The following is a 14,092-nucleotide window of genomic DNA, read 5'->3' as shown; positions in this document are numbered from 1 at the left end:
CTTTTTGTTCAGGGTTTCACACATTGCATTAAACTTAATCAACCAGGACTGATGATGCTCTCTTTAAACGAAGTATACAGTTATTCTGGGGCATTCCACCAATTATTCCAAATTTCCTCAGAATTAAATGATTGAGATGTAAACAGAGTCAGTCAGAGTGGTTTGGTGTGAAACGCTCTGTTCTAGAGAAACTTACCAGGTCAATAACTGTTCATATGTGTAATAATAATAATTGTGTGTGCAATAACTCAGAGGGACAATAATTTAAATCATTTGAACTGCTGTATACTAGATGTTTCATATTTATTATGACAGTCACCGCCACTTTACTATATTCATAAGAACTCAAATCTTGTGTACATATTGCAAATTTCTCTTTATCTTTGTTTTAAATTATTAAAGTGTTTCTTTTACATAAATGGTTGCAATTGTATCAACTGCAATTTCCCTCTTGGATCAATAAAGGATTCTGATTCTGATTCTGATAGGAACCAGACGTCCACCTCTAAAAGCTCCCTCACAGAATGCCGTTACATGAAATGGTTATGAATTGACTGCTTGATGTCTTACATAGTTTTAAGACGATTTTTGGCCTGAAACTTTTTTTTTTCTGATGTATAACTATTTTGACATTATCAAAGTTCCATATAAAACCCAGAGGACATGTGTAGGTTTATATGTGGTTTTGGATGGTAATTAAAGTGGTTGTATTTGCAGTGTAATTATCAAAACCCCTGGTTCCTATCACCACCACTGTAAACACTTCAGACTCTGTAAACTTCTCTAGAACAGAGCATTTCACACCAAACCACTCTGAATGACTATTTACGTTTTAACCACTGAATTATGCAGAAATCTTGTGAAATTCCCCTTTACTTACTCATTGATATAGCCAGAAAAGCATATTATGACGTACAGGATTGAGCAAAATACTTTGAAAAAGTAGTGTTGACTGAACATTAAACGCACTGTACTAAATGTATTCAGTAACATATTCAATTAAAATACATAATAAAGTAATATATTTAGAATACATTAAGAAAACATATTGGTAAAATAAATGGGAAAGTCTTTTTTTTTTTTTTTTTACCAAATTCACACTGCACAGCCATTAGGGGTGTACTTTGTGTACTTCTGGTGTCGGTCCCAAGCCCGGATAAATGGTGAGGGTTGCGTCAGGAAGGGCATCCAGCGTAAAACTTGTGCCAAAACTATCATGCGGATCACGAATATGATTGCCATACCAGATCAGTCGAGGCCCAGGTTAACAACGACCGCCTCCGGTGCTGGTGACCAGCAGGATGCCGGTGGAAATTGGACTACTGTAGGTCGAAGACCATCAAAGAGGAGAGGAGGAAGGCGGGTTAGAAGGCAGCGAGAGAGAAGGAAAGGCAGGAGTGTGGAGGTTAGAGTAGGAACTCTGAACATAGGGACAATGACTGGTAAAGGCAGAGAGCTTGCAGACATGATGGAGAGAAGGAAGGTAGATATTCTGTGTGTCCAGGAGACCAGATGGAAAGGAAGCAAGGCCAGGAACATTGGAGGTGGATTCAAACTGTTCTATCATGGTGTAGAGAGGAAGAGAAATGGAGTAGGGATAATCCTAAAGGAACAGCTTGGGAAAAGTGTTCTGGATGTAAAGAGAGTGTCAGACAGGATCATGAGCCTGAAGTTGGAGGTTGATGGTGTAATTTTGAATGTGGTCAGTTCATATGCACCACAGGTTGGTTGTCAGTTAGAGGAGAAAGAGGAATTTTGGAGTAAGATGGATGAAGTGGTAGATGGTGTCCCTACAGAGGAGAGATTAGTGATTGGTGCAGACTTCAATGGACATGTTGGTGAAGGGAACAGAGGGGATGAAGAGGTGCTGGGTATGTATGGTGTGAAAGACAGAAATGCGGAAGGTCAGATGGTTGTAGATTTTGCAAAGAGAATGGAAATGGCTGTGGTGAACACGTATTTTCAGAAGAGGGAAGAACACAGGGTGACATACAAGAGTGGAGGGAGGTGCACACAGGTGGATTATATCCTTAGCAGGAGTGGTACCAGGGGAAAGTGTAGCAAGGCAGCATAGGGTGGTTGTCTGTAGAATGAGGTTAGAAACAAAGAAGAGGAAGAGAGTGAAGACAGAGCCAAAGATTAGATGGTGGAAGCTGAAGGAGGAGGATGGTTGCAGGCAGTTCAGGGAAAAATTGCAACAGGCCCTTGGGGGCAATGAGGAGCTACCTGAGGACTGGGAAACTGCAGCTAAGGTGGTGAGAGAAACTGGCAAAAATGTGTTGGGTGTTTCGTCTGGTCAGACGAAAGAAGACAATGAAAGTTGGTGGTGGAATGAGGAAGTCCAGGAGAGTATTCAGAAGAAGAAGGCAGCTAAGAAAAAGTGGGATAACCAGAGAGATGAAGGAAGTAGGCAGGAGTACTGTGAGGCTAGTCGCATAGCGAAAAGAATGGTGGCAAAGGCAAAGGCTCAGGCCTATGATGAGCTGTATGAGAGGCTGGACAGTAAAGAAGGAGTAAAGGACTTGTATCGTTTTGCTAAACAGAGAGACAGAGCTGGAAAGGATGTACAGCAGGTTAGGCTGATAAAGGATAGAGAGGGAAATGTACTAGTGAGTGAACAGAGAGTGTTGAGTAGATGAAAGGAGCACTTTGAAGAACTAATGAATGAGGAAAACGAGAGAGAGAGGAGGACAACGGGGGGAGAGATAGTGGATCAGGAAGTGCAGAGAATTAGTAAGGTGGAAGTGAGGGCAGCTTTAAAAAGGATGAAGAATGGAAAGGCAGTTGGTCCAGATGACATACCTGTGGAGGTATGGAGATGTTTAGGAGAGAAGGCAGTGGACTTTTTAACCAGGTTGTTTAACAAAATCCTGGAGAGTGAGAGGATGCCTGATGAGTGGAGAAGCAGTGCACTGGTCCCCATTTTTAAGAACAAGGGTGATGTGCAGAGCTGCAGTAACTACAGAGGTATAAAGTTGATGAGCCACACCATGAAGGTATTGGAAAGAGTTGTTGAAGCAAGGCTAAGGCGAGAGGTTCAGATCAGTGAGCAGCAGTTTGGTTTCATGCCCAGAAAGAGCACCACAGATGCAATTTTTGCGTTGATAGTGTTGGTAGAGAAGTACAGAGAAGGTCAGAAGGAGCTACATTGTGTCTTTGTGGATCTAGAGAAGGCATATGATAGGGTGCCAAGAGAGGAACTGTGGTACTGTATGAGGAAGTCAGGTGTAGCTGAAAAGTATGTTAGGGTGGTGCAGGATATGTATGAGGATAGTGAGACAGTGGTGAGGTGTGCAGTTGGAGTGACAAATGGTTTCAAGGTGAAGGTGGGGTTTCATCAGGGATCAGCTTTGAGCCCATTCTTGTTTGCAATGGTGATGGAAAGGTTGACAGATCATGCAGGAGGCTCCATGGACCATGATGTTTGCAGATGACATTGTAATCTGTGGTGAGAGTAGAATCTGCAGAGGTGGAGGTTTGCACTGGAGAGGAGAGGAATGAAGGTCAGTAGAGACAAGACGGAATACATGTGTGTGAATGAGAGGGAGGCAGGTGGAAAGGTGAAGATGTAAGGAGTAGAGGTCGTAAAGCTGGATGACTTCAAATATCTTGGGTCAACCATCCAGAGCAATGGACAGTGTAGAAAAGAGGTGAAGAAGAGGGTGCAGGCAGGATGGAGTGGGTGGAGACGGGTGTCAGGGCTGATGTGTGACAGAAGGATAGCAGCAAGAGTGAAAGGGAAGGTTTACAAGACAGTAGTGCGTCCTGCTATGATGTACGGTTTGGAGACTGTGGCTCTGTCTAAAATACAGGTGGCTGAGCTGGAGGTGGCGGAGATGAAGATGCTGAGATTTTCGTTGGGAGTGACGAGGATGGACAAGATTAGAAATGAGCAGATCAGAGGGACAGTGAAGGTGGAGCAGTTTGGAGATAAAGCCAGAGAGGCCAGGTTGAGATGGTTTGGACATGTGTTGAGGAGGAATAGTGGATATATTGGTCAAAGAATGTTGGAGATGGAGCTGCCGGGCAGAAGGAGAAGAGGTAGACCTCAGAGAAGGTTTATGGCTGTAGTGAAGGTGGACATGGAGATGGTTGGTGTAAAAGTAGAGGAGGCAGTAGATAGGGCAAGATGGAGGCAGATGATCCGCTGTGGCGACCCCTGAAGGGAGCAGCCGAAAGAAGAAGAAGAAGAAGAAGAAGAAGAAGAAGACAGTTACTGGGTGGCAGTTTTAGTTTTCTTCATATATTTATTTTGTTAAGTGACCCTTATTAGTCCCACAACAGGGAAATTTCACCTCTGCATTTAACCCATCTGTGCAGTGAAACACACCATACACACTAGAGAATGCACACACTCGGAGCTCCCAGGGAGCAGTCGGGGGTTAGATGTGTTGCTCAAGGGCACTTATTATTTAAACGAATTTCCAGAAATTAAAAACTTTTTTTCTCTCTCACCTCCTGCTTCTGTCCACTGTTACTCCCACAATCCCTTGCACAGAAGTCCAGTACAACACAGACGCTAAATTTATCAGTCTACTCAGGCTTTAGCAGAGCTCAGCAATGCTGAGATTAATAACTGATCACATTGATTTATCAGTCTACTCAGACTTTAGCAGAGCTCAGTAACACTGAGATTAATAACTGATCACATTGATTTATCAGTCTACTCAGGCTTTAGCAGAGCTCAGTAACGCTGAGATTAATAACTGATCACATTGATTTATCAGTCTACTCAGGCTTTAGCAGAGCTCAGTAACGCTGAGATTAATAACTGATCACATTGATTTATCAGTCTACTCAGGCTTTACCAGAGCTCAGAAACACTGAGATTAATAACCGATCACATTGATTTATTCATCAACTCAGGCTTCAGCAGAGCTCAGTAACACTGAGATTAATAACTGATCACATTGATTTATCAGTCTACTCAGGCTTTAGCAGAGCTCAGTAACACTGAGATTAATAACTGATCACATTGATTTATTCATCAACTCAGGCTTCAGCAGAGCTCAGTAACACTGAGATTAATAACTGATCACATTGATTTATCAGTCTACTCAGACTTTAGCAGAGCTCAGTAACACTGAGATTAATAACTGATCACATTGATTTATCAGTCTACTCAGGCTTTAGCAGAGCTCAGTAACGCTGAGATTAATAACTGATCACATTGATTTATCAGTCTACTCAGGCTTTAGCAGAGCTCAGTAACGCTGAGATTAATAACTGATCACATTGATTTATCAGTCTACTCAGGCTTTACCAGAGCTCAGAAACACTGAGATTAATAACCGATCACATTGATTTATTCATCAACTCAGGCTTCAGCAGAGCTCAGTAACACTGAGATTAATAACTGATCACATTGATTTATCAGTCTACTCAGGCTTTAGCAGAGCTCAGTAACACTGAGATTAATAACTGATCACATTGATTTATTCATCAACTCAGGCTTCAGCAGAGCTCAGTAACACTGAGATTAATAACTGATCACATTGATTTATCAGTCTACTCAGGCTTTAGCACAGCTCAGTAACGCTGAGATTAATAACCGATCACATTGATTTATCAGTCTACTCAGGCTTTAGCAGAGCTCAGTAACGCTGAGATTAATAACTGATCACATTGATTTATCAGTCTACTCAGGCTTTAGCAGAGCTCAGTAACACTGAGATTAATAACTGATCACATTGATTTATCAGTCTACTCAGGCTTTAGCAGAGCTCAGTAACACTGAGATTAATAACTGATCACATTGATTTATCAGTCTACTCAGGCTTTAGCAGAGCTCAGTAACACTGAGATTAATAACCGATCACATTGATTTATCAGTCTACTCAGGCTTTAGCAGAGCTCAGTAACACTGAGATTAATAACTGATCACATTGATTTATCAGTCTACTCAGGCTTTAGCAGAGCTCAGTAACACTGACATTAATAACTGATCACATTGATTTATCAGTCTACTCAGACTTTAGCAGAGCTCAGTAACGCTGAGATTAATAACTGATCACATTGATTTATCAGTCTACTCAGGCTTTAGCAGAGCTCAGTAACGCTGAGATTAATAACTGATCACATTGATTTATCAGTCTACTCAGGCTTTAGCAGAGCTCAGTAACGCTGAGATTAATAACCGATCACATTGATTTATCAGTCTACTCAGGCTTTAGCAGAGCTCAGTAACACTGAGATTAATAACTGATCACATTGATTTATCAGTCTACTCAGGCTTTAGCAGAGTTCAGTAACACTGAGATTAATAACTGATCACATTGATTTATCAGTCTACTCAGGCTTTAGCAGAGCTCAGTAACGCTGAGATTAATAACCGATCACATTGATTTATCAGTCTACTCAGGCTTTAGCAGAGCTCAGTAACACTGAGATTAATAACTGATCACATTGATTTATCAGTCTACTCAGGCTTTAGCAGAGCTCAGTAACGCTGAGATTAATAACCGATCACATTGATTTATCAGTCTACTCAGGCTTTAGCAGAGCTCAGTAACGCTGAGATTAATAACCGATCACATTGATTTATCAGTCTACTCAGGCTTTAGCAGAGCTCAGTAACGCTGAGAATAATAACCGATCACATTGATTTATCAGTCTACTCAGGCTTTAGCAGAGCTCAGTAACGCTGAGATTAATAACCGATCACATTGATTTATCAGTCTACTCAGGCTTTAGCAGAGCTCAGTAACGCTGAGATTAATAACCGATCACATTGATTTATCAGTCTACTCAGGCTTTAGCAGAGCTCAGTAACACTGAGATTAATAACTGATCACATTGATTTATCAGTCTACTCAGACTTTAGAAGAGCTCAGTAACACTGAGATTAATAACTGATCACATTGATTTATCAGTCTACTCAGGCTTTAGCAGAGCTCAGTAACGCTGAGATTAATAACTGATCACATTGATTTATCAGTCTACTCAGGCTTTACCAGAGCTCAGTAACACTGAGATTAATAACTGATCATCACATTGATTTATCAGTCTTTAACAGCTTGTTGCTAGGTTACAGAGATTTGGTCAGAGTGCCATTATCACATTGTCAAATCGGAACTGTTGTCTTTTGGTTCGCTTGGCAATCACGGTGTTGATGCCATGTATTCGTTCATGTGGTAACGTTGCAGTGTGGCGATCATTAAGAATGAAATCGCTGATAATAATTTCATCCTCGTTCATCTAAGAGCAGTTCTTGGAAGCTCAGTTCATTTAGTAATAAAAAAAACCTTCCTATACTGTGATCAACTCTATACTGAAAGGCTTGTGTTGTAACATACGGAATTCATGTGAATTTTTATCAGTGTCTATATGTGCATCTTTCTGTAACGCCATGAGAAAGTGTTTTTAAGTTCTTGTCAGTGAATTGACTTCATTAGGACGGGGCTAACCTGAGCAAATGTGAAATTACTGTCACTGATTTCATTCTCAACTCACTTGCTGCAGTATTACTCAGAGTCACACAAGTGAAATGAGTTCTGTTCACTTTCTAGCGTGAATTCTGGTCTCACGGCACGCAGCACTTTCCTGTAAGTCACGCGCTAGTGTCCCATCTGGGGACTTTAACTGCAGCGAGCTGAGTGCTGCACTCTTATTGGGTTTTTTCTTAAACAGCTTCTGTGTTTAATCACATGAGACAGTGAAAATAAGGGAAGAGGCCTGTAGTGAATTTCAGTGTGTGTGTGTTTATACATGTTCAGGACTGATATTATATGAAAATCAAGCATGTTCCTGACTTTGAAAAGTGCATTTCACAAGAGCTTACTAACATTTATTTTTAACTCCAAGTTTGAGATTAGGTTTAGGCTAAAAATAATAATTATTTTAATAATAGTAATAGTAATACTACTACTACTAATACTACTACTATTCCTGCTAACAACAACAGCAACAACAACAACAACAACAATGATAATAATAATAATAATACATTGAATTAACCAAATTCAAATACAGACCACTTAGAAATGTAAAGCATATCATCAGTGTTGGAACAAAAGTTCAGAAGGAAAAACATTCTTCATACATATATACACGTATACATATATTAAGTTTTCTTCCGGCAGCAACAATATGACAATACACATAAGAATAATCAGATTAATATTTATTAATATATACTGAATATAATATAAACTTCTAAAGGAGGAACATTCTTTACAGTGGAAGTTTATGCACATTTTATTACTTTATATCACACAATAAACACAAAATAAAATGGAAACAACAATGATATAGGTAATATTCATAATCATACAGAGACTATTTTATTTATATATATATATATATATATATATATATATATATATATATATATATATATATATATATATATATATATATTTATTCCAAAATTACTTGGAAAAAATACTTTCAGATACAAGATTTTGTTTTGACATATTTGATATATATATATATATATATATATATTTATATAAATTTAGTGGCAATATGACAATACATATAATAATACATTTAGTGTATATATGAAAATAATAATAAATAGAGGATCATATCATCATTATTATATGACCTCACATCCTCACATCGTACAAAAACAAGTGTGTTTGCAGTACACAGAAAAGGAAGTACTTTCAGAGTCTCTCGAGGAAACAAACAGGAGGACTTCCCCTCTGTCTGTACATCCCGCTCACGCCCTCTTCCCAAAAGAGAAGTTACTCGCACAGTCATATATTTATATAAATATAGATATTTACACAGCTCAGCTGTCTGAGTGGGGGCTGCACGATTCCACAGAAGCCAGTCATATTCATTTCATATGAAGCCGCAGACCTTCACGATGCGTTATCAGTTCCCACCACCAGTGATAGATGTGAAATGTACAGCACAGTAATGAGCTGATTGGCACCGCAGGTGGCACAGCAGGAGTGAGCAGTGTTACTGTGGTTATCGTTATTGGGATAGTATAGCATTAATAATGAGTTGCTACACTACACTAATTTTTTGCACTTTTTTCGTCTTTAAAAAATGAGAATTATAGAAAAATGTAGGTTTTATGGATTTTTAAACCAGTTTGATCAGTTTGTTAAAGCCTCCTGCTGTACACAACACTGTGCAAGCCTCACCGAATGAACTGACCCTCCTGGTGATGCCCGTTGCTTCTCCTACTTTACCTGTTTTCTGTATCTTATACTGTGTCAAACCTTATCTCTGCTCACACTTCTCTTGTTAATGTTTGCTATCCGGTGTCAACCAGAGGAGGATGGGTTCCCCTTCTGAGTCTTGGTCCCTTTCAAGGTTTCTTCCTTTTACTCTTAGGGAGTTTTTTCCTTGCCACTGTCGCCACCGGCAGACGAAGCTCATGGGGGCTCCGTAAAGCTGCTTTGTGACTATGTCTGTTGTAAAAAAAGTGCTATTTAACTTTCACTTGACTTAAAATAGGGACACCCACTTGCACTCGAGTGCTTGGTTAAATGTTCAGTGTCTCGGTATTTTATTCTAATACCCTGTTTCACCACAGGCGGAGGGAGAAAGTAGACAGACTAACGAGTCAATGAAACACTGCTTTTACGTTTAAACAGGACTGTAAAGTGTCACAGCTTTGCTTGTATTTGTGACTGACAATGTTCCACAGTGATTTTCAGACTTTCACGACACATTTACTTCAAAACAATGAGATGTAACTGCTCATAATGTGGCCATGAGGGACAGGGATGCAGTATCACTTCTTGCTCTAAAATGTATGGGCGGGGCTAAAATAAGGCTCCTCCCACATATTAAAACTCTTTGATTATCTGTAGTGACATGAAAATATTGTTTCAAAATTAAACTCATGAAAAATCCAAATCTTTCGCTTTGAAAGAAATGAAAAAGATCTTTAAAAATAATCATTGAAAAAATATTTTTTGTGAAAATAAATGTCATTTATAAATATTTTATTATACGTTTTGGGACAGATACCTACCAAGAGCGAGCACCCTCTGAATCTGGGGTGTCAAAGTCAACCACTACAAGGGCCATAATGTCAGGAAATCTGTGGACCAGCTGTGTTTTTATTTAAACGTTTTGCCGTGATCTGAACTGGCCATTGTTTATTCAAAATATGTCAAAACCGCAACAACATATAAGGCCCTGAATACTTAAAAATAATTCTAAGTAAAAAAATTGTTTGAATTAGACACCAAGCATCTTTTCTTTTTGTGTAACTGTTGGCCCAGGGATTGTTGTTGGGGGGTCAGAACACACACTATGTTGCAGTGCATCCTGGGGACTGTAGTGTATCTCAGGGTGAAACAGGCTAATAAGAATAGGAAATTAAAATCATTTCATCCATTTTGCATTTTCATTTTAATTTTGTCAGATTTGTAGCCGATCGCTATGAAAAAGAAATAAGAAAGTAAACTTTGCCTTTTGATTTTAGTTTTGACACGTATTCTGCGTTTCATGAAGAAAAGCCAAAGCCAAAGTGGCGTTTGTATTTTCTGTTTTTCTGTTAGCTTTTTCATTTTAGATTTGGCCGTGAAAAACCAGAATAATGACTAAAATGAAATGACAAATGGGCGTTTTCAATTTATTTTTATTTTTGTCACAAGCGGCCCGTGCTCAGGTGAAAAATGAAATTGTGCATGAAGTAATTTCATTTCATTTTCAATTTTGTCAGGATATTTACGCAGATGTTTGGAAAAAGAAATGGCAAAAAGAGGTTTGCATTTACGTTTTATTGTTTTCATTTTCATTTCCTTTTTGGCTGGATTTGCCTCCCATACTTGCTATCTCTATTCATGACTTGGGTTTAAATAGATCATAACACAAACCATTTTAATATATTGCATATATTGTATCTCCATTTTTCCTTTCGCATTTTCATTTTTTGACAGAGAAAATCTTGAAAATGCCTGTTGCTCTGTACATTGTGTGTAGATTTCTTGATGAATGGACTAAACGAAATGACCCAAAATGACTTGGGAAAAAGTCTTGTTCCATTGACTTCCATTAAAAGTAAAGTATGTTTTTCCTTCTCCTGGAAAGGTTTTGTTCCGACGGCAGTGATAGAAGCTCTGAGTGATTCATAGTTTTTTTCCTGTGGGGCCGCAGTTTAAACTAATTTGTTAAAGTGATTCTTATACCATGATATATACCTTACAGGAAACATGGAGTTAGAGCCACCAGGTTAAAATATTTCCGGAAACGTGGTCATGTGGTTTTTTTAGCGAGTGGGAAGGGGGGGACTTAAGCACATAGGAACTTAACCCCTTTCGGCCCTGTTGACTTAAGTAGTCATGCACCATCTTGGTTTACCTCATATATCATCTTTGTATGTACAGAAACCGTCAGAAATCTTAATTATACTGTAACATAAATATTGGCCGTACTTCCCACTACTAGGCGGCTCTCATTGAGTGTCCGATAGCTGGTCACAAGAACAGTTCCCATGATGGCAGAGTTGGTCATTGCTCAATTACATCCGGCGTCCTACACTTTCTGGAGGTGCCAGTAAACGCCTTACTTCCTGATTAAGCAGGAAATGACAAGCAGAGAGAACGCACTATGACCTAGTAGGAAACATTTACTCTGGTCACTCATTAAAGTATGACTTACTGTCAGCATGAGCAACACCTGCAAATGAACTGATCTGAGTTGACTTGTCCGTACATCTGTGTGTTTACATGTCTGTGTGTTCTACAGGCTACAGAGCGGCATGAACCTGCAGATCTGCTTCGTCAATGACAGCGGGAGTGACAAGGACAGCGATGCAGATGACAGCAAGACAGAGACCAGCCTGGACACACCTCTGTCCCCAATGGTAAACACCCACCCGCAAATACACAGAGGCTACAAGTAAATCAAAGAGTCAGTCAACCAGTAGAACCTTAATTATCTAAGAAAGGCAGTGACAGGCGGGCGCACTCCAAGACCACCTTTAATTTATTTAATTTCTATTGAAAATTGCCATTAAGTTCAAGTTATTCATATTTCACCATCGGAAAAAGTTGACGTTTAGCAGAAAATTACAGAAGAGCCTCAACAACTAAATAAGATATTTATTTTTATTACAGCTGCCATTAGGATATTCGCCTTTAGGTTTACGAAGAATCTGCAGCCACACCTCCAAACTTCAGTCTTTCAGAAGTTCAGAAGCCGGTTGATGAATTTCTGAAGTAATCAATCACATTCAGTGGTGTTGAGGTCTGGACTCTGGGGTGGTCAGTCCATTGTTCAGCTTCTTTGTTTGGTGTGTCCGTCTCCTTTTCTCAGTGAGGTTCTTCGTGATCAGCTACACATCCTTTCAGATATATAGCGCTGAGTGGTCTCACAGTGGAAGGATGGACAAACACCTGTGGATGTTTTCAGATCTGAAGCAGCTTGATTATTTGCTCTCTCTCAAAGATGAAAGCTTTAAGTGTTGTTTATCTAATGGGGGCAGATTTGCTGGTCCTCCAGGTGGTTGCTAGGAGCCCCAGTTTCGCTGTAATGTAATGTTTTCAATTCCGATTTTGGAAACTCATTTCTTTCACTCATTTTCCTTTTTCATTTTTACTCCTTATACAAGTGATTTGTCTTATATTTCATCTCCTGAAAAATGAATAATTTGTACATAATGGCCATTTTGACTGAAAATGAACTGAATGAAGGGAAGTGTCTGATTTTTCACTTTTCTTTGATGCTGCAGCCTTTTTGTCCTACAGCTACGTTGGACTATTTCTTTCAAAATCTCTTCTAACACAGAGAAGTACCTCCTAATTTTTTGGTACAGGAACTACAGCCTGTCAGCTGTTTTTGAGGTCTCAGCAGTGTGAAATGATGACGTATGTTGAGCTGGATTGACATAAAAGTCATGTGAATTGTGATCTGGCTGATCCGCAGATCAGGTACGTGTTGGATTTCAGTACCACATATGAAAACGGCTCAAATCGTATCTGAAAATGTCAGATTCTGTCTGTTTTTTGTTTTGTTCACACTGACCCACATCTGTGTCACATATGACGAAGAAGTTAGGATTTGGGCCACTTTTACATGCTATGTGAACAAAGCATGGTGGCCAGTATAGATGCTCGCGTCTTAATCCAGTTTGCTTTAATTCTCATAACAAAAGGTATCTTGAACAGAAATGGCTGAACCAGAATGCCCCTGCCTTCTGATGTGGTTGTGAACCCAAAACTTCCCATAAGATGTTTTGGCTAAATTACCGTAATGTCTGTCGCTGTGTGGTAGAGGGAGACAGACTTAGGTTTCTTAATCATGTGACTTTTACCCAATTTTACTTCAAATAGAAGTGGTGGTTATTGAAATATCTTTTCAGCCATATTACAGGGAAAAAACCTACGGAAAACCTGTGGTCACGAGCACATTCCCACCACAAGGTACACGTCTAATTTAGGGATGTGGCTTCACTCTTAGCATTGCATAAGAATGAAACTCTAAACACTTCAACACAAAAGCGCAGACGTTGCGGTAATGAAAAAAGCATGGTATGTTAATTAGTTAATTATCATAGATTGAAATACGCGGTAATAGGTCATTTTTTTATGACTGATTATGATTTGTTTACAGCCAAACTGGCCTATTGCCAAATGAAAAAGGAAAGTTGTTGTTATATTGTTATATAATATTGAATCAATTTTAAATCAAATGAAGTGCTAAGTCAAAAATAAGCAATTGGCTTTTTAGAGCAATTAGTCAAACATAATTATTTATCAAAATCAATAGAATCATCCGTTCAATCTTGTGTCCAAAGTAAAATGTGCTGATTCCGATCACGTATCCCCAAGACTTTATAAAATATCATTTATTTATCCTTTTATTTGCCATATTTTCGTCATTTTTGACTTTGAAACAAGCAGAAAAAAGTCAGAAGTGCAGATTAAAAGCTGATCCAGGATGTAAATGTGACTCACTATGTAATTAAATATGTAAAGTCAGAAGGAGCCCCAGATTAACTTTTTTTTTCCGGAGCCATCTCAAAAGATATTGACTGTCAGCCATTTCAAAATTGAACATACAAAATATCAAACTGCCCCATTTACTCTGTTCTTTGGAATTTTTCTACTACAGCATTAGAGAAAAATGACAAATGTCACATAGAAACAAACAGAAAACAAGTTCAGGCACCCGAGGA

The 14,092-nt window shown here is 39.0% G+C and overlaps 1 protein-coding gene across 5 annotated transcripts in view; it reads left to right on the top strand.

Annotated features, from left to right (window-relative positions):
- Positions 1 to 14,092, top strand: part of schip1 (schwannomin interacting protein 1) — a 534,426-nt gene that overhangs the window by 503,840 nt on the left and 16,494 nt on the right. For all 5 annotated transcript variants that reach the window (XM_037530836.1, XM_017691844.2, XM_017691843.2 and 2 more), the window contains one exon: positions 11,662 to 11,779. In XM_037530836.1, the coding sequence (XP_037386733.1) occupies positions 11,662 to 11,779 (118 nt within the window). The remainder of the gene's footprint in view (positions 1 to 11,661; positions 11,780 to 14,092) is intronic.

This window comes from Pygocentrus nattereri, chromosome 19 (genome assembly GCF_015220715.1).
Source record: "Pygocentrus nattereri isolate fPygNat1 chromosome 19, fPygNat1.pri, whole genome shotgun sequence".
NCBI classification, from domain to species: Eukaryota; Metazoa; Chordata; class Actinopteri; order Characiformes; family Serrasalmidae; genus Pygocentrus; species Pygocentrus nattereri.
Note: the sequence above shows the minus strand (reverse complement) of the source record. Positions and strands in the feature narration are given on the sequence as shown.